The 23,710-nt window shown below is 40.2% G+C and overlaps 2 protein-coding genes across 3 annotated transcripts; both read left to right on the top strand.

Annotated features, from left to right (window-relative positions):
- The first annotated feature begins 1,569 nt into the window (after positions 1-1,569).
- Positions 1,570-9,950, top strand: cabp1a (calcium binding protein 1a). Of its 2 annotated transcripts, XM_079686390.1 has the most exons (8): positions 4,628-4,828; positions 5,673-5,858; positions 7,274-7,304; positions 7,492-7,635; positions 7,723-7,832; positions 7,916-7,990; positions 8,099-8,171; positions 8,881-9,950. In XM_079686390.1, exons 1-8 carry the CDS (start codon positions 4,694-4,696, stop codon positions 8,904-8,906), a joined length of 780 nt encoding a protein of 259 aa, XP_079542516.1. In that variant the 5' UTR covers positions 4,628-4,693; the 3' UTR covers positions 8,907-9,950. The 2 variants fall into 2 exon arrangements, with proteins under 2 accessions (XP_079542517.1, XP_079542516.1); XM_079686391.1 differs by lacking the exons at positions 4,628-4,828; positions 5,673-5,858 and adding an exon at positions 1,570-2,498.
- Positions 9,951-13,686: 3,736 nt separating this feature from the next.
- On the top strand, positions 13,687-22,800 carry mlec (malectin). The gene is made up of 6 exons (XM_079690810.1): positions 13,687-13,871; positions 14,294-14,514; positions 15,010-15,188; positions 15,979-16,155; positions 19,244-19,301; positions 19,859-22,800. Exons 2-6 carry the CDS (start codon positions 14,313-14,315, stop codon positions 20,101-20,103), a joined length of 861 nt encoding a protein of 286 aa, XP_079546936.1. The 5' UTR covers positions 13,687-13,871; positions 14,294-14,312; the 3' UTR covers positions 20,104-22,800.
- Positions 22,801-23,710: the final 910 nt, after the last annotated feature.

Raw genomic sequence — 23,710 nt, 5'->3', positions numbered from 1 at the left:
ATTTTTTAGAAAAAATAAATATACATATGACACATTATGTTATTGAGTAACTAAATACATTCACATGTAAGAGTCATAGGTTACCTATCGGGCAAATCACTCGGATAGTATTTAAAAATAAATCATTTTGAACATGCATACATGTTGCAAGACAGAACAGGGTAATGAAAAAATAACAAAAAGATGTACGGTTCAGTTTTTTAAAAGTTGACATGCAAATTAGGCAATACCTAATTCGATATTTTCTTTTCACTAGTCTGAAAGAACACATCTTAAGGCAGCAAAATAACCCAACCTCTCCAAAGGTTTCTAGTGTCTCTCTTTACATAAATATAGTTTCTTCATCACTCATACATTTTGGTTTCATGGGTTCATAAAGAATACATGGTTTATTAGGCCTTACACCTGCTTGTAATGAAAAGGATGCTGAATACAAGTCTGCATCCCTAACTGGGAAAATCTTTGCCTCTGCTGATCTCATTTGAGTTTAAAGATGTTCAAGTGTTGCGCCATCTGTAGGCCTGTAACTTCGGTGGATAGAGGCACATGCTGATGTGAGGTTGATGCCAATAATAGAAAGCCCTTACTGCTCGTATTTATAAAATGCATGTTTTATGGGAACATAATTGTTTTTGTTTCAGTGTCACAGCTCTTTAATTATTAAAGAAGGTAATAGTAGTTATTGTTACAATACTGCTCAGGATATTAAACACAGCAGCAGTGTAAGTGAAGCTCGTTTGAGAGAGAGCAGGACTGTAGCATTGTGCGAGGGGATAACAATATGAAGCGCATACAAGGATAGTATGCTCAAGGGTTATCCTTTGAGCAGTATGCTCTGACATCACTACATTTTTTCATAAACTTCTGTGTAATCTGACTTATTTTTGCAAGCGGAGGCGTCGCCCCCTCCTGGCCATAAGAAAGCATAAAGATTTAAGGCACAAGGCCAGGTTGCCACTTGACTTTTTCACAATCTTGAGGCCCTGTCATACAGGATGCCCTGTTTCAACAATATTATGCCCAAATAATGCATAACTTTGAACGCATTTGTGTAAAAGCAAAGGATCACAGAGACTAAGTTACCTGAGTCATTTCAGTGTATAACTAATGGTTGGTATGTACTGTATGGGGGTATGGGGAACCATGCCTCATTTTTGCACTGAGGCCCCAGAGCAGGTTAGTCTGGCTCTCGATAGACACAATACGGTTTACATTAAATGTTGTCCACTGGGAGAGCAAAGCCAACAGAACACACTTTATGTTTAAAAGCTTCACTCACATTTTGCTGCCATATCCTTAGCAATATATCATTAATGGCTTTACATATGAATTCATTATGAGTGGGAATTGTAGTATTTCTAGGATGTTGTCTCCACACCCAGAATTATACATGTTTGCATAATGTGAATCACCCCTATAGCAACAATACGTGTGCTTTGGAATATCTGGTTGGTCTGCCTTTGTCATGGGAAAGTTAGCTCACCTCTGATAGGTGTATATCTCACTATACATCCACACCCACGTCATTGCCAGGATGCCAGGGACCAGCATTCACATCAATGAAAGGGTGACGCGCTGCAGCGACGTGTGTGCCACTCTGTGTGCGCGCGCTGCCGCACAGCAATCAGGTGGTGAGATGTATCCTAACTTCACGCGGGCAGGCTCTGGCTGCTGTGCTATTATGGGTCGTCAATGGAGAGGAATCGGTGCATGATATCGACGATCAACCCACAGAGACAGACTAGAGCAGATCTGCAGCAATGAGCGCCTCCTTTCCAAAATCGGAATCCACCACCTCCTTACTGAAGTCCTCCTCTGCGGCGAGGAAACCGACACACCTCCCTGAACGCGCGGCAGAGAGCCGGAGAGGTCACCATCAGCAGCATCAGCACCAGCAACAACACCAGCATCACCACCGTCCCGCCGCGCTCCACAGCAGCAGCAGCAAAGCTGAGGAGTCTTTCCTGTCGGCCGAGTGCGAAATCAGTGCCCGGAGACCCCTGTGCCACCCTTCCCTCATCGGCAGCCCGGACAGTGGTAACGATGCAGCCACTCGGGGGAAGTGTAAGTCCCACAGCCACCACAGCCAAGTTCCCGACTCTCCGGAGCAAAACGATATGAAGGAGCACTGCAGGTCATCCAAGCCCACACACCGGCACCACCACCGCAGGAAGCAGCACCGGGACGACCTTCCACCGGCTGCATCCGCACCGCCTGAAGCTGAGCATCCCCGGCGCTCTCACACGCACATACGCACGGTCCCCAGGGTGCCCTCTCTGTCGGACAGCAACGATGACCGGGCTTCCCTCTGTGAGCCGAGGGACCATAAAGGGGTCAGCGTGGCTATTATCGGGGCTCAGATCAGCAGTCGGTCCCCGTCTTCCTGCTCCCTAGTGCCGCTCTCAAGCAGGTCCTCCCGCCACTCCCGGAGGTCAAGTGCTGCTTCTTCTGCATCCGATATACATTTACGCACTATCCTCAATTCACTGTTTGGACAGGTAAGACCATAACATGTATATATGCAAATGACTGGATCAGTAAATAGCTTTTTTGTATAAATGATATTAACTCTATTATTGTTCAAATGTCTTTTGTACGTTTGTGAAGTGCAAGAATGCTCCTGGACATTGAAGCCCAAAAAGATAAAGTCGCATCCTAAACCAAAAACCAAATGTGTGGTTAACTTCATAGTTAATTCACCACCATTTGAATGAATTAACAAATATGTCTCAGGCATATCTAAAAATAAAATGCATTAAAGTCCCTTAGTCTTGCCGTGCAGAAATAGTGCTTTGTTACAAGCATTTCTAGAAAAGTGCACACAGAAATAAAGTGGTTAAGTGTGGCCTCAGGCTACACTGACGTCCTGTTTACAATCAATATACGTTAATGTGCTCTGTGATGCATTCTGCAAACACTGTCATTACCGGACAGACTGGGCAGGGAAAAGCTTCTTCTACACATCCATTTATTATGTAACTGTTAAATACAGCACCACCTACAGACCCTCTCAATCAGGCAGGCCTTTCTTATTGAAGTGGATGTTCTGGAACAGAGGAAATCTAGAGAGGTGGAAATATCTCAATATGCTAATGTATTTGGTCAAAGGCAAAGATATATTCCAGTTCCTGCGTCATTCAAACATAAAACACTGCAGAGATCGGCGCGGTGTTTGAAGATAAACACTGTAATGTCTGTTGGTGATGGAGGCTCTATATTGAGCCTTAAATGTATTCTACCAAAGAAAAGAGCTCCGCTTAAGGATTCTTAGTGTGATTTGCATCATTGTCGGCTTACCAAGCTAAATCTGTCAAAGCAATCAGTTTTAGTTTTACATTGCAAATCCTCACAAAGCTCTGAGTTGCTGATTAAACTCCTGATAATTTGTTGTTGATTTCGACTTCTTTCCCAGTCACTTCCTTAGAAGTGACTTCCTTAGAAGTGACTGGGAAAGAAGTCAGAGCTTAGTTCTTGCCATGTAGGGTGTTTGTATTTTAATCTGATCTCAAATCAGGAAGTGATTTAAATTAGGAAGCACTCAGCCATGAAATTGACTCAGCATGGCAACACAGAGATCATCCTTTGTGGCTTCGAGAGAAAAAAACTCTAGTACTTATAGTATAAAAAACGATTCTACAAATAACCTGTGAGTCAGTCCGCGGGCAGCTCTGTGAAAACATTAGTGTGACCTCAAAAAGGTTATTTGATGAGACGATGAGCTAGATGGAGTTCAATAACAGGCATGGTGGTTGGAGAGATGCATGCACTATCTTTGGCATGTTGTATGAAACGATGCAATTAAAAGTAAAATGTTTTCTTTCTTTTTTTCGACAAGCCTTAATGGAAATGAACAGATTTTCAGCAGGAATGAGAATTGTCTGAAGCCATTCATGAAGAGAAACATCCTCACCAGTGTTCTGTGTAGAGAAAAGGATAACCTCATTCTCTGTGTTCTAATTTTCTGTAGATAAATACATGTAGCTGTAAATTATAGATGGACTGTATTCTTCACACATTCACAGTCTTAATGTGTTTTTCTTCGGTTCCACGTTGCTGCTTTAGGTCAAGGTGACCTTGGCTATGCCTGCAGAGGGCAGAGGATGATGTGTGGGGGTGTAAGAGTAGAAAGACAAAAGCGCATACAGAAATAGTGCAACATATGAATTGAAATGCAACCTCAAGGCTGCAAACTGGCGTATTATAGTCAATTACTTGAAAGTGCAGGTGAAGAGCCTGGAAACACATCCTTACAGGGTCTTCTTGTAAACTTGCATGGTACTGAAAAAACAAACATCTCTCAATTTGTTTGTGTGACCATGAAACAAATATCACTTGCTTGTAATACTATATTCTCCTGCAGGAAAGCAGACACCCTTTACCCCATTTCTCTTGTTTATTCTCATGTCAAGTGCCTGTGAATCCGTGCTGTCTGCGTCTGTGTTTGGTCGGTGTGACAGCTGGGTGAAATATCTTAAAGACAGTGGATCACCTTCTTTTCCTTTAATAGGCATAATTCTGTTTCCCTTCTTGGCCCACTTCCCTCTCATTTAGTTTCTCACCCACACTCTTACTTCTCTCTCGCTCTCTCACTGTATCATTGGCTGCTCTTACTATTGCTAAAGTCACTCTCTCCACATAGTACAGTGCAGTTCACAGTTTTTTCAACGAGCTGTAAGTTAGCACCCACGTCTTCATGGGTCTTGCGCTTGTTTGCACTTCTTCCAAAATCCAAACGGCAAACTTAACAGAGAAAAGGTCCTCATGGTCCTTTTTAGTCCCTCTTTTCTCCTCTGGAATGGGAAACTGCTTAGACTGGCCTCTGAGAACGGTAAGATTGTTTTTTTGTAGTGTGATGCCCTTTAACAATTTGACTTTCTCAATTTGTTTGGTTGGTTTAGAAATTGAAACTTGTGAAGTAAACTGGACAGTAGTGCAGTGTTTTTATGTATTTCTTCACAGCTGTTGCATTTGCTCTTTCTGCTCAAAAGTCAGATATCATTTTGCAAAAACCCTGGAAGATATGTGTATGTTTCTGTTTTTAAATGATATCCTTACAGAGTGTTTTTCTGTGATATCTTGACAAAAACAAGCATGTGTCCTGATTAGAGCAGACTTAGTTTAAGAGTTAGACGTTTATAATATCCTCACTGTTTAATGTTGGTGTTTGAAATAAAATGTCATTATAAACCGAAGGTTAATCTGCACTGGTGGTATAGTAGTTGGCTCTAGAGTGCATTGTGATAAAACAAGATAGATTAGTGGATTTAGACTTTGGCAGAACTTTGATGTGCAACAAGAACTATTTTCCAAAAAACAAGTACTGTATATCCCACGGGACAAAATGTGTCCTGATGTCTTCAAAGCATAATAAGTTATGTGATTACAACATCTGCAGCCTGTTCCCTGGGGCTTTAGCTTGTCTTTCCTCTGCTTCTGAGTATGTTTACTGTTCTTGTGACAGTGTATACCTGTGAAGTGCCAGTCCCTACAACGTGCCGAGTAAACAGTTATGAATGATGAGTGGAAAGTTGGCAGCATGCTGCTTTATTGATGCGTTTAGCCTTTCGAGAGATAGAGAGAGTGATTGACTTTCACATGTCCTATATCTTTATTGCATTGTGGTGTGAAGCTGCTCAGATCTCTAACACTGTCTCTGCGCCCCTCTGGAAAAGATGCTCCAGGATGCTGAGAGGAGGTTCAGAGGGGTGCTGTCCTGTGAGGATATGGGCCAGGCAGTGTTTCTGGGGCCTTATCAGGAGTCCATTGTTTCCATGACACAAAACTGCGTTCTGGTGAGCAACATACGGTTGCAAACCTTTGTCTTCCTGAGTAAAGGAGTGGCCACGTGCAGGCAGCCTGTACGTAAGTCTCGACAAACCTTTTTTAATCTGTCTGTTTGTACATCAGCATTATATCTAACTTGGATCCTATCTTTACCACACTCATGCCTCAACAACTATTAATTCCAGGGTGTAAACCCTTTCAATTCCTTTCTATCATAATTTCCTACTTTTTCCACTACTGCTGCTGCTGATTGGTATCTTGTCATATTTCAGTAGGGAAAACAAGGGTTTGGAAAATGACTGAGCGTGAAAGCTGACGACTGTCTAAAGGAGTGTTAAGGGGTTTGTGCATAAATGTAAGGCCTTGTTTACTTTCTTGCCAAGAGTTAGATAAGAAGATTGATTCACTCTCATGTCTGACAGTTGAATTAAATTGAAGCCAGCTGCAGGTTAGCTTGAACAACAAGGCATATGTGTTGTTTTAAAGGGGAGTTACATCATCATTTCTGACGTGCACATCCAAAATGATATGGCGTGTTTACTATTTGATTTTTGAAAAGGCTGATTTTGTAACTGTCCGACAAAGTTATGCTGTTTTCCTTGTTTCTACAGTATTTGTATGCGAAGCTAAGTTAACCAGCTGCTGGCCAGAACTTCTTTCACCTTGGAGATATGAACGTGGTATCAATACCCTTTCAACTCTCAGCATAAGCAAATAGTTACAACCCAATCTGCATTGCTCATTTCGTCTTTTTGTCCACACTTTAATACGATTTCTGATCACTCAATCTAGAGATAGGTAAACTGCACAAAAAGAGCAAGCTGGCTTAATGTTTTATATTTCATGTTTCACGAAAACTGTAATACAATGGAAGCCCCATTAGTTAAGTGATGAGGCCTGGAGCATGTCGATGTAAAAGATGAGGGTTGATGAACTGACAGTGATGGAGTGACAAATGAAAGCGTTGATGGAGCACACATGTAGGATCGGCTGCCCAAGTATCCATTTGCTCATGTATCTTCGATGTTTTCTGTAACAGTGTTTCCGGTCAGACAATTATTTGAAACCTGACGTCAACACTCAGTGTTGTGTTTAGACTTATTGTGCTCCTGCTGTTAACCCCTGAGGGCTCTGGGATATGTCTGCTTCTCTCTCTGCCCTTTAAAGGTTGTGTTCCTCATAAGCAAGCACTTGAAAAAAAAAAAAAGAAACAGTCACATTCTTCTGTGAATAGGGATCAAACTATTCATGTTTATCATCAAGATGTGAGCTCAGACTACTGTTAACACCTTTTACCGTAAGGCGTCTGAAGAAGAGGGTTGTTATGGAGAAGCTCGCTGATTTAGGTTCGGGTGTTACTCAAGTAACAGCATTGCCGACGGTATATTTGGATGCAGCTCATAGACAAGTTTTGTTTGTTATGATGTGTGATCATGATGAATGCTTTTGGTTTTGTACTGACCAATTATTAAATGTCATTTCTCAATAGGACAGAGAGCTGAGACCGGAGGAAATGGATGGCAAGTTCACCTTTTTTTAATTTATATTTCTTTAACAAAATGTATTTTAAGAGGATTAAATACCACGTTTTTCAAAGTTATTTTCAAAACCAACTCTGAAGTGAAATAAATAAAGGAATACAAAACGTATTTAAAATGACTGCACTACAACTCAAACGCTAATAATATTTCTGTTGTTGTTCTACAGAGTTGCGGGATGCTTTCAAGGAGTTCGACAAGAATAAGGATGGTTTTATCAGCTGTAAAGACCTTGGAAACTGTATGAGAACCATGGGATACATGCCGACTGAAATGGAGCTCATTGAGCTGAGTCAACAGATAAACATGAACTGTAAGTCTGAATTGTGTATTATTATGTAAAGCATATCATTGTGTATTGTGGTTCTGAAACTGTACCGAATACTTTTCTCTTTTTAAGTGGGAGGTCACGTGGATTTTGAGGATTTTGTAGAGTTGATGGGTCCAAAACTCCTCGCCGAAACTGCAGACATGATTGGAATAAAAGAGTTAAAAGAAGCTTTTAGAGAGGTAAGAGTCTTAATTGATGTCATGTTGGGATGTTTTTAAAAAAAATATTTTCCATTTCTAAAGTTGTTTCTTTTTGTTCTCAGTTTGACACCAATGGAGATGGGGCCATAAGCACATCTGAGCTCCGAGATGCAATGAGGAAGTTGTTAGGCCAACAAGTAAGGTTTAGATGCGAAAGAGAAAAAAGACCTCTACAGTATATCATTACTGCATGAATACCCATTGTTTGAGGTGCTGTGCTAAATGCTGCCAACATTTGTTCCTAGGTGGGACTAAAAGAGGTAGAAGATATCCTGAGAGATGTTGACCTTAATGGTGATGGGCTGGTTGACTTTGAAGGTAAATCCGCTTTAACAAACTATTCATTTATATTTAACCCCAAAATACAAATACACATTTCCCTCCTTCCTGCAGTGCTTTTAATTACTCTGTATTTTTTTAGTGAGCTGTTGAGTGTTGAAGATATTGATTTGTTTGTGGTGCTCAACACGCCAAAATATGCTTTAAAACAAACTCAACAGCAGTGTATTTTTTACAGAAATCATGATGCTGTTATTCAGGATAATCCGCAGACCTTTTGGGACCATGTAGGAACTTAATAGACAATCCAGGAAGTCTTGCTAAATATGAAGTGGTGCAGACAGCCTCCAAACCATCTTCGGGGCTAGTGATCAGTGTTTCACTGAGTCTATACATGTTGGTAGTTAAATAGAATAATACATTTATTTTACCTTAGGATAGTGTGCCTTTTTTCCCCACTGTTGTATACACCACTTAAGATTAGGCAACCTTTCCTGGATCATGTTTTTGGACCTGCACTTGCCTTTATAAAGAGCACATGGAAGAAAGCAGTGTGTGCATCTACTCATGCAGAGGCACATGCTTTTTGGCTCATATAGTTAGGTTACTCTGCAACTTACAAAACAATCTATATTCAAAAGTGACAACAGTTAATAAAGAAATGTAAGGAAGAATCGTCCCTTCAGGGTATGCTGCAGAGTTCACTGCAACCGTTCATTTTTATGATTGTACTCTTCTCTCCTCACAGAGTTTGTACGAATGATGTCTCGCTAAAATCAGAATATGATCGGTGCTGAATGTGAAGCCCCGTCCTTGTCTATAATTGACCAAGTACACCAGAGGACATGCTATGATCTCTGAGCCATCCTAATCTGAATGACACTGGAATTAAGACTCCTTGAATGTTAAGGAGTGAGGAGTCGCCTCACACTTTCAATCAATAAGTGTTCTTCCTGAAAAGTCTTAAGTTCAACTGAGGCCGAATTTGCTGTAGCCTAGATGATGAATGTCCGACTTGTGTTTTTGCACTTTAATTCTCACTAAATAACTTCCTGTGGATATATTGCTGGTGTCTTGTCTCATCTTCTATGTGGTCAAAAAAAGTGTTGCAAAATGTCACCTTCAATGTACAATAGTCTGAATGTAAGAAGGGATTCCTGTAGAGAGGATGTCAAAAATATGTGCATTGTTCAACAGTACGTTTTCACACAGTATTTGTTTTATTATAAATTGTAAGCGGAATGTCCTTTGTGACATCGGTGCTCCAACAGGAACCCATGTGGCAATATAACACCTGTGTTGTAACTGTATGATCATCTGTGATTTTTCACTGTGCCTGTATAGTCATCACTGTCTGAAAACTACAGAAGCAGATCTCTAATACAAAACCATAAATTACATGTAATATTGTATTTGCTTCAACCTTAGATCAATGGCAGTTAAAACTAATTTTCTAAGTTACAGAGCTCTGGTTTGCAGCATCCTTTGTCTTTCAATGCTCAGAGGTTGAACATTGCTTTGAACCTGGCTTTGGGGGCAAGTAAAAATCCATATTGCCCTGGTCTGCGAGCATACAGTTGGAATGACATATGTGAATTGTATTTACAGTGGATGTGATTATGTTGTTCCTGCTGTAATGTACGTCGATGTATTTGTGGAAACGTTCCACACCTTTGTGTTGTTGAAGCCATTTTTATGCATGCCAAAGAGATACATTTATTAAATTCAGTATGCACATTTGCATTTTTGTCTAACAAAGTAAGCAAAAATATTTTGCCAAGTTAACTGTAAAAATAAATAAAAGGTGTTTACATTTAAGAGGCTTTTTTCTGTGGTGATGTAAGCTCTACTATTTTATTAAGGCTATGTCAAATGTCAGTATGTTAGTAATGCACTGTGCACTGTCACTGCATGTCTTGGGGATAAACCTCCTTACAACATCTATTATTCATATAGGTCTCTAAGACTGCTGGTTGGAAAAGCTTTACCTGCAGAACCACTGTGCAAGCCATTAGATCAGAATAACTGTGCTGTGTCTCTGTGTGACCTTTGACTCGTTTGTTTTATACCATAAACATATAAGTAACATAAGTAACTCATATTGCTAAAAGCATATTCATTAGGTTATATTTGTATGCATTCATTTGGCAGTATTGATGAAAAAACCTTAATACAACACCCACATGTACAGAGGAATAATTAGTAGGCCTAGTAGCCTATGTAGGAAAAAAGAGGAGATTGTTGCAGGCACAGCAACACCCACGATACAACTGCACTAGGCTTCCCCTGGGCCACTTGTTTTAAGCAGAACAAGTGTTGCAAGCAGCAGCAAAATGCTGCCAGGAACTATTATTTGCACATTATGCTAAAGTAGCCAATGTTATTTGGTAGAAAATGACCTGACTTTGAAGTTTCTGTAATGCAAATGTATTGCAACATTTTAATCAAATATATATATATACTATATATAGTATACTGTGTGTGTGTGTGGTATGTATGTATGTATGTATGTATGTATGTATGTATGTATGTATATATATATATATATATATATATATATATATATATATATATATATATACACACACATATATACACACACATATATACATATATACATACATACCACACACACACACACACACACTAAAGGAACTAATTTAACTGTAGCCTACAAGATTATACAAATGTTTACCAAGATAAAAGCTCACGGAAACACCTGTCATGTGTGGCGGTGTGGTGATCGTATAAAATGCTCGGTTTGCTGACAACGCCACCTGGGGGAGTTTCGCCACCAGGAAATTACTGCAACTAAAGTTATCCAATTTAATAAAAGGCAATCAGGTTCGTTTGAACACCACAGGCAGAGACAGTGTAAAGGATATTACCACAATGGTTATTTTATTTATACATAATTACATTTCTAATAATAAACAATATAATTGTCTAAAAGTTCTCCAGGGAGAAGGGAGAAGGACAGTGCTGGGGCTTACCAAGGCGGCTATTAACAAAACGGGGAGGAAGGGGTCAAATCAAAATCACCCGTGACACTGCACACCAAACAAAACGGACACGTGAAGAACACCACCACCAGGGATTGGGTTTGCCGCCTCGAGCCCACAGCACCTGTCCGGCACAAGAGAAACAGTTAATAATCAGCAAGATTATAAAACTCGGTTGGAGAAAGATAAACAAAAAGGAAAACAACTCAAATAAACCTAATCTAAATAAACGTAAACGACAAAAAATAGTAAACTATTAAACCAAACGTTAACAAAAGAAAATAAATAAAATGACACAATTAACAAAATACTATAAATGTACTCAAAACATTAGATGCACAAAACAAACAGATAATCAAAATGAATCAACTAAAACAATAAGTGTCCTTGCTATTCCGTGATCTCAAAACGGCCCTGGTGACAGTCCAACACGGAGTAGTCAGGGCCGGTCAATTTTATGACACCACAGCTCGGTGCGAAAGCCCACCAAGAAAGGAGAATGTTTACAGCACCCCTGGAAAGAGGTTTAAAATGACTGAATACTTAAGTTTATTAAATGAAAAGTTATCTATGGGGGAACTCATACATACCAGCCTGTGTGGCCAGTCGCAGCCACAGAGCCCACAAGGAAGGGAGAGAGAGACTCAACAATCCCACTGGGACATGAATGACAGTCAATACACCAGAGGAACCAAGCTGAAGGTGAGAAAACGGCAGACAACGGCAACTCACCAATAGTTGCAACACTTCAAAACCAGGGAGCCTCCGGCGGAGCAAATCCTCCTCAAAAGCACCGAACGTCAGCTGCGCTAAGACAGTAGTGTCAAGCCGGGTGTTGCTTGTCGCCATGAATAAATGACAGAATGCAAGATGCTTTACCTGTCTGGTAGAGAGTGTGATGCGCGAGCTGCCACGCTAAACAATTTACGCTGCCACGCCAGGCTGCAGCCACAAGGGAGAAGCGGAGGGGAGGGAGCAGATTTGACACCTCCATTTAAATAGCAGGTGCGCTGCGCCAAGCAGCGTCACAGAGGAAGAAGACCTGCGGTCACACATGCATCGAGGCATCGAGGTATTCCTGTTGCCATAGCAACTTTCTTCATTCATTACTGGCTGGTCATATCTGGAGTGGAAGTGGACCGGGTGCGCGCTGCGTTGGACTCTTGTGATTGGACAAGGGCCGGACCATACCATACCGGAAGAAGGGGGGCGTGAATATTTCTTAAAGAACCCGTGTTCTTGTTATACATCCATGGTATTATTGTGGTTCTATATTTACAACGAAATACCTATTTATGCTTTTCAGTCACTCAAATAATATTGTAGGAAATATATCATTGAATATATTTGACCTTTGGTTGCCAGTGAGAGAAGAACTGGTAACCGACTAGGAATAGTCAAATTTAGGTTGATTATTTAATTTCGGTGCAAAGGCAAGGACTTTGCTACAACGTAAGACGACTATGAATAATTGAATTACAAATGTAAAAGACACTGTAAAATACCTTTCTTATTATCTTTATTTGCATATGGTGGTGGTTTCATTACGTTCAGTAAGTGTTTGGTCCTGGCATTAGTTCTTCATTTTTTTAAATTGTATTCAACATGTTTTATTAATCTAATTTAGATACACTATGTAAACGTTGTTTTTCGTTGTTTAGTCTCTTATTATTTGCTTGAAGGGATTGTGCACACAATTGATGACGATGCTGCCTGAGAGGCTAAACTCAGGGCTTTTAACTCATCAAATCATGGCTTGACGTGAAAAAAAGACACAGGGGGTTTCAGTCTTTACGCTTCTGTCGATCAATGTTATTATATATAAATATATTTGTATACCACCGTGCAAGTTACATCAAATGCATTTCTCTATTAAAGCCCTTAAGTCGTCATTTGTATAATTCACTAAGACGTAATTGGGCTGTGATATGATTATGTTTTAATGGTTCAGGAAATCTTAGCAGGAGGATGTGATTGGACAGAGTCCGTGTCACTCATCGGTCATGGGAAAGCTCAGGTTAGGTAGCACTGCTCCGCCTACTGTACACTTGCAGCATAGATGCATAAAAAGAGAAGTGGATACAGCGTTGGAGGCGGGACTCCGTTCAATCCTATGAGTTTCTCAGTGGCGCCTGAAGCCCATATGGCCTGCATCTCGAGAGCAAAAGTACCCGTATGTCGGCCCATAGAGCATGCGCAGTTTAGCTTTCCCTTAAACCCCGTCTCCGATCTCCAGCTCTCTGCTCAGTCAAATTAATGGGAAGGAGAAATAACAATGTGTTTGGCTTTAAACGCCTTTTAAAAATGCAAGACTCTAATGATTCAAAAGAGGTCAATACAATTGTTCCTACCGGGTCATGTATTAAGCTAAGGAAAAATCATCCACTAATTTAAAGACGTCTATTTCCCAATGTAAGTCAATGGGATAAAGTTATTTGGACGTCACTGACTGATACGGAAGTTGTAGTTCCGCCATTTGGCCACTACGAAAACCTGCTTTAAAAGTCCGGCGCACTTCCTGGGGGCTTGACTTGCAGTTGATGCTACAGAGCAAATGCTGGTCGGATGCACACATTGAATGAAAGTCAGTGTAGCAGGCTGTTGCCACCAGCAACTGAGAATATCTGCACACCGTAAAGTTACCTTACAGTGTCCAGGCTCCTGGTGAGACTGTAACAGAAGAGATAATTTCACACATTGGAACAGGAGAGGATCAAGGCATTTGTGGAAGGGGAAGGTGAGAGATATTTGATGAGCTGGGGTTTCACATAAGTATTTCTGGTTAGACAGGTAGGGTAGCTAGCTAGCCTAACCGATTCACGGTTATCGCTGCGAATGAATAATTTTATTGTAGTTTATCCAATTAAAATCAAAGCTGGTAAATCATGATTTTGTTAACAATAAGATCAGATACTTGTTTGTATATTCAGCGTTGTTTTATAGGTTTCTTTGTGTGTGTGTGCTACAGCCGGTATTGGTACTGTTAACGTTAGCATGCTGGCTAACTCAGATATCATGTTGCATGTCATCAAGACAAGCTTGCTAGCTCTTTACGCTAGCTAACCTTATGTGGTTAATGTTAAATGTGGAAGGATTACTTCCTTGATGAGTCTATGCTGCAGGCAAGCGGATACCGACACTGTCTTTCTCCGTGTCCAGGACCGGGCTGTGAGGGGCAATGCAGCGGGTCACGGCGCAGCTCGTCGCCGGGCTGGTTGCAGCGGTCCTGTCGCTACTGGCGGAGCCGTGCGGGGCGGACGGCGGGGGCCTCAGCCTGGCCGACCGGGTGATCTGGGCTGTGAATTCCGGGGGTGAATCGCATGTAGACGTGCACGGTATTCACTTCAAGAAGGACCCATTGGAAGGGAAACTTGGCAAAGGTTAGTTGGTGTTAACTGCTAATATAGGTATGCTTGTTTTGCTGTGCTTCACCTGTAAAGGTGTTGCTTAGAATGACATTGTGAAGGTAAAATATGTTCCTCCGAAACAAAAATGTCTAATAGAAACCTCTGCATGGTCTGGCTTCCGCAAATAACCACAAACTAACGAGGAGTCAGCATAAAGGAGTACGCTCCGCCCCTCTCAGCATGGAGAGGAAGCAGGTGATGATATGATATTGACTGCAGAGAGTCATTCCTAGCTCCAGTTATTAAGCTGAAATCCTATGAATGCAAGTTTAAGGGAACACAGTGTGGTAACTTGCCATTTGAGACAGAAGGGCACTGTGTTTCATTGAGTGCATGAAAAGGTCAGGGCTTGCACAATGTGGTGCTATGCTTGACTTAAAACATGATCCGTTTTCCAGTTATACAGATATTAATGTGACTTCGTGATCAAAGTGCACTATAACACTGATGCAATTCTTCTTTTTGTAGCGTCTGATTATGGGTTGCGCCTGCCAATACTGCGCTCCAGTCCAGAGGACCAGATTCTGTATCAGACAGAGCGCTACAATGAGGACACTTTTGGATATGAGATCCCCATTCGTGACGAAGGAGACTATATACTAGTAATGAAGTATGCTGAAGTTTACTTTGCCCAGTCACAGCAAAAGGTATGGGAATAAATGAATCGGTTTGTTTTGTGTTTAATACATTTGTCATTTTCATCTGCACAGTTTGAATGGAAAAGGTATGCATTGAACCTTTGAAGGCCTGTTATTATTTTCAGTTTTATACATTTCAATATAAGATGCAACGATAAATTAACAGATTAACAAGTGCCAAAGATTTAGATGATCAATTAGTCCTTAAAGTATTTTTTCTGTAGATGGATAATAATGCAGTTTATGTAAGTATTTATAAACATTTAAGACTCAATTGTGAAATATCAGGTGAATTTCAAGGCTGAGAGTTTTGTCACACCCCTGTACTCAAAAGGATTAGGTGTAATTTGTCCAACCTTCACAGGAGTGAGGGAGGTGTCAATCATGTATTGAAAAGAAGCCACATTAGGCATAAGTGAAATTACATGGGTGGTCGGATCAAATGGGGCCATTGAATTGACAATAAAACTTGAGATAGGAAGAGTGCAGGTGTTCCTATCCACATTAATAATGGCTCTATTGTTTAGTAGTCTCTGTAAGGCATGGCAGCGAGCCTGCATGCAATACTAGGACCCTGAAACTGAAGTAGCTGAATGTCACTAATCTGTTATTTATTTATTATTCACACCTGTCAAAATGTTTGCTGAGATAAAGCCCTATTTGTTTTGACATTACTTTGAAGGTGAAAAACCTTGAATACTAGTCGAGCTACAGTTTCAGTTGACTAACTTTACTCTATTGATGGCCAAATGATTAAGCTGTGTGTTTCCTTCCTGACTTGGGAAAATGTTTTTCCTAGGTGTTTGACGTCCGTCTAAACGGCCATGTGGTGGTGAAGGACCTGGACATCTTCGAGCGTGTGGGCCACAGTACGGCTCACGATGAAATAGTACCCTTCTCTATTAGACGTGGTAAACTGAGCGTACAAGGAGAGGTCTCCACTTTCAACGGCAAGCTCACTGCAGAGTTCGTAAAGGTGAGCTGTTTTTGTTTGGATTGGATGAGACATTTCTTGACTCCAGTGAAGGTCACAAGGGAGTGTCAGTTTGTTTATTTTACAATGACTCTTGTGAACAGCAGTATGATGACCCCAGTTGTGAGTCGTTTTACAAGTTCAAACAGGCCTGGCAGGTTAAACAGGAACGGGTCATTTGGAAGTGTATTCCATTTCCACTAATCTATAATAAACTTAAATGGTTGATTTACTGGTTTTGTCAGCCTTTCACAAAGTAAGATAGTCATTTAAAATGCAGTATTTCAAGTCAAAATGAAGACACTCGTTTGGTGTGGCATAAATATAATGTCATCTAGTCAATTTCTTTCAGTTGATGAACAGAACTAAATATATAAGTCACATTATATTTAAAAAAAAAAGATGGCATTCTCAAGAGTTTTGATAACGAATATAATATTATAAATAAGACTTTATTCAAGCCAACACCCAACATGTTTAAAGGGGGGTGGGGGTCAATTTGTTCAATTATTAACTTATATTCTCAACATGATCGGCAGCATTGCTTGATGAAAGGTCAGAAAGAACAAATAATGTGATTTTTATATTGAAATGACTTCAATCAAAGACAATCTAGTAATAAAAAGAACTCCAGTTATAATAAGAACATATCTAGGGACAAGATTTAAAGCAATAGTTGGACAATTTAGGGAATACAATTATTTCTAAAAGATAGATGACATGATTGAAGCATCTTTCCTGTCTGTTAAATATGAAGCTACCTCCAGCAGCAGGTTAGCTCATGGTGACATAGGTAGTGTAAACAGCTAACTGAGCTCTTTCCATAGATAACAATATCTGCTACCAGCAACTCTCAAACACACAAATTACAAACATGGTATCTTGTTTGTTTAATCTGTATAAAAACCAGCATGTGTGCAACAACAGCTTGTAGTTTTTCAGTATGTTGGACAAACGCGATAGTGAAGTTAATAAGTTACAATTTGGAGAATTTCCCCCAACTGCTCTTTTTTAGTGTGATGGCATTCATTTCAGATGTGTTAGATAAAACCATCCTCATAACCTGTATGGCTAAGGGACTGCAGCCCGACATGTAAAATCAACGGGACATTTACATAATGAGCTCCATGTCTGAAAGGGCTGCTGACAGCCGGTCTGAGTGTGTGTGGGCCATGCAAATGACTTAAAACAGCCTCACATCTGGCTGCCCTTTATCTGTTAACCTGTCAGGTAGTGCAACTATAACTATTCTCTCTAGCACTCATCAATCTTTGTGCCACTATTTATACCAGTTTCATTATTCAGCTATTTACCCATCCAGTGGTTGCTTGCCTTTGTTTCCATTCTTCATAGACAAGATTGCCGTTTACTGTGATTTAGGAAAGGCTTTAGTACATCGAGCACTAAACGCCTGACGTTTTCAGATACATTTCATATATTCAAGCAGGTTAAAACAGAAGAGAAACATATGCACACATATATATTAAGAAGCATGAGCTGTTGGTAAGTGGTGCAATTTTTGAGAAATAAAAAATAAGTCTTAAAGGTGAGGCAGGTAATTTTTGAGAAACCAGCTCGAGTGCGCTAGAATTTGAAAATACACAACCGGAACAAATCTGCCACTTCCTTACAGAGCCCCTCCTCCAACACACATTAACGCGCACATGACCAATGAGGGCACGGGATAAGCTTGTGCAGATGGAAGGCTGACAGGCAGGTAGGCCATCCAGTTATTTTAGCCGGGCCGGCTCAGATGATTGGTCGTGCTTTTTACAGTACTACGGCTTCCACAGATTTGTTTTCTTAAGATATTCATTGCTATCGGGATGTTAAGAGTATTCCATGGAATATAACAAAAGGTGTATCTCGAGCCGGTTTCTCAAACTTACCTACCACACCTTTAATTATCCAATGATAACAATTAAATGAATAAGGAACTAGTCCTCATGGCAGCATTTAAGTATATTTCGTTTTTATTGACAAATCCAGATGGAGCTGAATTGAGGATTTTGGTCTTATCTATAAATAAGTGAAATGCCCTCTTATCTATTGCTATCTTTGAAAAGAGGTTCGTGATTATGTTGTCACATTTTACTCAGTGGTAATATATCCAGCAGCTCCTGCCCTGGGACTTCAGGAGTGATTGAGTTTATGATTTGGTTCCTCCCATCTCGTGATGCATATTGCGCTTCCCTTGTTGTCCTCCTAGCCATCAATTCATCTCCATGTCACACTGTACGCCTGGGCTGTTTACATAACTCTGTATTGACCGGAAATCTATGTCAAGGGGAGGGAAGTATTTTTGAGTGGATGATCTTTAGTTTGATTTGTCCTGCTGTAAAAATAGACAAAAACACCCAAGATTAGATTCAATATACTTTATCAATTGCCCACAGAAAAAAACATGTTATATATATTTATTGCCACAGAAAGACTTTAATTTGGAAAGATCTTGTCAGCCTTTATTTGACACATAGTTGCACCTTTAATTCGAATATAGGAGTACATTACCTTTGTTCTTCTCTTTTTTTTTTATTCTGTTTCTTGGGAACCTGCTGCAGGCCGCAGAAATGCGTATATTATTAGATTTCCCTTCAAGCTTTGGGTTCTGCAAATGAAAGTTTCTGTCTCTGGGTTAGTAGAACATCTAAATGTGCAGGGTGGCATACTTCAAAAAATGCTTTTTCTGCAGTGACCTGATTTTCCCTATTTTATTTTATTGTGCGCCATTGCTCTCTGTGCATTTTGTCCAGGACACGCTGTCCGCTCTTCCTGCAAAAGGACATTATTCCAACAATAAATAGACAGCATCGCTCAAGCACAGGCGTTTTTTGTTTTGCATTGTTCACTGCATTGTCCACACCAAATGTTGATTCTTATTTCACAGTGTGAGATACATTCAGAAGAAAAGGCAAGAGAGGAAGCCTTTCTATAGATTGTGTCAAAGTGAACACATTACTTAGATAAGGGTGCTCAGGCCTTTACTTTGTTGTTTCTTGAAAGCGAAAAACCTTATGGATCATTGTTAGAAACAAGCTGTGTGGTATTCAATTACTTTTCATTTTCTTACATCTGTTATTCTGTGTTTCAGGGTTATTATGACAACCCCAAGGTCTGCGCTCTCTATGTAATGAAGGGGACATCAGACGGTGAGTAATGAGACAAACATATTCTTCAAACATTTGTATTTAAGTACATTACATTGTCCAACCAGATGTATTCATTTTAGTACAGACGTTGAGGACTTAATGCTGCATTTCCACTGCTTGGTAAGATGCAGCTCTACTTATAGGTTGTCCATTAGCAAGAGATGTGGATCAGACTGGTACTTTTTTGGTACTGTTTGATGAAGGTTAAAAGCAAGCTGAGGATGAGTTAAAACACTGCAGACCACTGATTGGTCAGAGAGAATTACTACCAGTTCGGGATATCCTACACATTTCCCACTATTCTAAAATGGCCTCAGTCCCCATATTTAACCCATCGCAAAACAATGTACAATTGACAAGCGCTTCTGTCCATCGGTTTGGTTGCCAACAAAATAATCCAGAAAGTTTTGCATAGAAAATGATGTCCGTTAATGCCAACACTAAGGATGTCCTCTCTGCAGTGTAAGACAAAAGAGAAATGGACCTGATACCAAAAGTGGCTCTGAAAAATATCTGTTATTTTGGACTTCCCCTCACCCTTTTTATTTTCTGGACAGATGTGCCCAAACTTCAGCCGCACCCTGGCTTGGAGAAGCCTGAGGAGGAGGAGGAAGAAGAGGAGGAAAGTGAGCCAGGCGAGGAAGGTGGGAAGAAAAAGATTCCTGGAGGTTCCAAGCCCAGGGTCCAGTCCGGCCCCCGAACACCAAACCCATACGCCGCAGACAACAGCAGCCTCATGTTCCCCATCCTGGTGGCGTTCGGGGTCTTCATCCCCACACTGTTCTGCCTCTGTCGGCTGTGAGCTACAACTATCGGTGGAGGGGGCGTCAAACAGACAAGACGGCAAGAGACTATGGAGGGGGAGAAGGAGGGTGGGGGTTTGGGGGGGGGGGGGTCATCTGCAGAACAGGTAAAGGCATACACACAGGGAGAGAGCTTGGAGAAAATCTGGACGACGTAGGACAATAAGAGACAATAACTTTTCGGGACGCCACTTCGCCGTGGAGCAATGGCTGCTGTCCAATTCTACCGGAAGAAAAGGAAATGTTGGAAGTGTGTGCTGTGCGCTTCTTCGTGAATGTGTCTCGCATCCACTTCTGCTGACACTTTTGAACAATGTTAATCATTTCCACTCAGAGATCGTGCAGGATTTACAGATGCCAGTCTACACGGTTTGAAACCACATTTCAGCAGCTAAGAGATGCTCAGGAGGGATTTGTCTGGGCCCGTTTTATAAGCTAAAAAGCATCGTTTTTGTACTGGGTGTAGCAAGGAAGCACACTCTGTTTAACACGCATCTGGTCACACATCAAATTGGAAATGGTGCTGCTTAGAAATTGGTTAAATAGAATAGGTAAGAGGTAACACAGTTGGCATTTGAGAGGCTCCCATTTTTCTCAAAATGTTTACGTCTTTCCACTCAGATCTAGTTGGTCCTTTGTTGACGTGCCATCATTTACTTGCCATAAGTTGTTGGAGTAAGAATTAGGCGTTGAGCCAGCTCTGCAGTGGGTGGAATTATTTGCTGTCTAAATCAGCCTGCCTTTTTGCATACATTTAGGTTGGGTTACACAAATCTGTTGTTGACGTGTGGTGAAGCATGACTTACTTTGCATCGTTCCACCAAATACATATTTAGAGCCATTAAAGGTGTTCCTCAAAAGTTATCATAATTAAGTCCTGTTTTCTGGCAAGAATTCATTTTTAACGTTAACACATTAGAAAGTCCGAACGTGGAATAAAAAAATGTCAGTAAGAGACACCAGAGTCTAAGTTTATGCTGTAAAACGCTGTAGCTCAAGTGAGTGGGGGTCTTCAGATCTCTGCATTTACTGTGAGCTTCGCCTTTTCTCTGAAGTCATTTATTTTGCATGCCTGCCTTTTTTTGTTTCACCAAAGAATGTATTTTTTATTTTCTCAGAAAAAACAAAAACTGTGGCCTGTTTTTTTAATTTGTTAAATAGCTTTCATAATACCATTTTGTGAAGCCTCTTTGGTAAATTAGTTAAAAGGTATATAAGGACAAACATTACCCCAACATTGAACTGATTTGGAGAAATTGTGTTTTGCCACATTTTACATCAGTGGCTAACTGGAGGGCTGGTTGTAATCTCTCTTTGTCATAAATTTGGGTTTTTGACTTCAAACCGAATGCTGTGTTGAGTTTGGCCATGGACTTCTTCAGTCCTCCGTGTTTTTTTTAAACGTAGAGAACAGGCAGCTCCATGTTAATATAATAAACTCTGTGCTAGTCAATGCACTTATTTCATATAGCCCAAAAGTTGCTCTGTGTGGAACCACCTGCAGTCAGTGAAAAGGCAAACACATTTTTTTATTTCTCGTTTAAAGTGTCTCCAAAATTCTTACCATTTTGTTAATTCAGTGTCAACTTTTGAGTGCAATTGAGCTTCTGGTCCTTTTTTTAATTGATTGAACTGGGGACAAATCTTTATCTTCAACCCTTTTTCCTTTTTTAAATGGCCACATTATCAGTCCACTTCGTCTGTGTTTTCTCAGCTTTTGAAAAATGATATCCTTGTTTTGCTTTCCATGCAGGATGAAAAGCAGCTTTGTTCTCCATTTTTAGTGGAGTAGTGTTGTGAACCCTCCTATTTATGTATCTAGTTACCTCCCTTAAGTGCTTAGCTCTACTTCAAGGACAATTTTGTAACTTTACCTGTTTCACTAATGCGTCTTAAATGTCCCCCGACACCCCCTTGCTAGTATTGCTGTTGCCATATGCAGTACTTGAAAACGGTTAATAATTCAGGTGTTGTGGATCCCTCCTCACTCCTCGATTCTCCTTCTCATTTTGATTGATGGTGAGCCAGAAGTTGGCGTCAGAACATTTTTGGTCAGCTGTTGGCAATTTGGGATTTTTGTTGTTTTTCTTTCCTTTTTGAAGTTGTAAACTTAACTCATATTTCACCTTATTTCACTTCATTTTTCTACTGAAAGATGCAAACATTTCATTTAGTTCAGCACCAAAGTCACCGTGTTCTGTTCCTCTACAAGTCTACACAGTTGCGTGTGTATATAAAGTACAAAAATCACACATTTGATCGTGTGACAACCATTTTGTTCTCATCACTTTTGTGTTGTTGCTGAGGTGTTAGTTTTTTTTTTTTTTTTAGGAAGACTTTGTGGCCTTTCTTCTGGGGAGAACGGTTGTTGGTACAGTTTAAAGAAGATTTAACGGGCAGCCGGATGAACTGACTGTCAGTCAAATAAATGAGATTGTGTCTGAAAATATGGGATCTTCCATTCTATTATATATAATTTAAATCAGAGTAGGGCTGATCTGGAGATATTTTACAATACGCTTGGATCTGTATGTTTGAATTTTTTCCTCAGGATCTGTTTTGTTTTGAGTTTTTAAAACTTGATATTTTATTGGTGTGACATTTTGCACTGCCTCATGTATTTTAAAATCATGTCATTTTTGTGTGTGTATGTCTTTGTTGCCTTGAATTATTGAATACATTGTGCTTTACCATCATTTGCCTTGCGGTTGCTCTTTTGTTGGCTTGCATCAAGTTAGCCTCCTTTTGTTTCCCTCTTCTGTTAAAACACACTTTACTGGGCTAGATTTTCATTCCACACAAACGACAGAAGTCTCAGAATAATAATTATAACTAGTTAACTTTTATAGTAGCAAAGCCAGGCAGAAAAAAAGTTTAGTTAAAACTGAAAAGTATCTCCAACACATTTTTTTTAGTTCCTCGTCAACCATTTTCGAACCTGTTCTTGTTAAAACACCTCTGTATTGAATGAACTAGAGTGGAATGAAGATCTGCTCTGTTTTATTCACATGAGAACCAAAGAATAGCCGCCATTACATCAAAGCTCTCTGTGTCCTTATCTGACGCTAAAGGTTTTTCATTTCCATTCAACCTATTGTTTCTCTCATTGGTAAAGCAGTCCCTGGCCATGATTCCCAACTCCTTGAAATGTTCCTTTAAAAAAAAAAAAAAAAAAAAGTGTAATTAATGTTAATTTGTTTGAGATGAACATATCAGGCCTGTTGTTATTTCTCCTTTTTTTTCTTCCTCATTTTAAAAAGCAACTGAACATGTGAAATGATTTTAAACTGAGACAAATTTGAACAGCAAAACATCTGCCAACGTGTCCATCGTCCAGGCAGCAGACCACACACACAATGAGGTCTGACAGCCACGTTCACACAGTGCGAGTGTGTGAGACAGTGAGTGTGCGCTTAACAATGAGTTCTACTGTATAGATATACATGTGCTGGACGAATAAACGCCCCTCTGGGGGGGCTATAGGCAGCAGCAGCAGCAGGTGGACTGAGAAATGTATCCGAGACCCCTGATCTTACTCTGATGTGGCATATATCTGCAAAATGGGAAATGCTGTCTCTTTTTAATAAATGTGCTATTTTATCAGAA

This window comes from Notothenia rossii (genome assembly GCF_949606895.1).
Source record: "Notothenia rossii genome assembly, chromosome: 6".
Lineage (NCBI taxonomy): Eukaryota > Metazoa > Chordata > Actinopteri > Perciformes > Nototheniidae > Notothenia > Notothenia rossii.
The sequence above is the reverse complement of the archived record's forward strand: the minus strand, read 5'-3'. Positions and strand labels throughout refer to the sequence as shown.

Coding starts and splice junctions, on each gene's coding strand:
- cabp1a (XM_079686391.1), top strand. CDS start 1,761: ATGAGCGCCTCCTTTCCAAAATCGGAATCCACCACCTCCTTACTGAAG. Junction 7,636..7,722: donor TCAACAGATAAACATGAACT/GTAAGTCTGAAT, acceptor TCTCTTTTTAAG/TGGGAGGTCACGTGGATTTT. Junction 8,172..8,880: donor TGGGCTGGTTGACTTTGAAG/GTAAATCCGCTT, acceptor CTCTCCTCACAG/AGTTTGTACGAATGATGTCT.
- mlec (XM_079690810.1), top strand. CDS start 14,313: ATGCAGCGGGTCACGGCGCAGCTCGTCGCCGGGCTGGTTGCAGCGGTC. Junction 15,189..15,978: donor TTGCCCAGTCACAGCAAAAG/GTATGGGAATAA, acceptor TGTTTTTCCTAG/GTGTTTGACGTCCGTCTAAA. Junction 16,156..19,243: donor TCACTGCAGAGTTCGTAAAG/GTGAGCTGTTTT, acceptor TCTGTGTTTCAG/GGTTATTATGACAACCCCAA.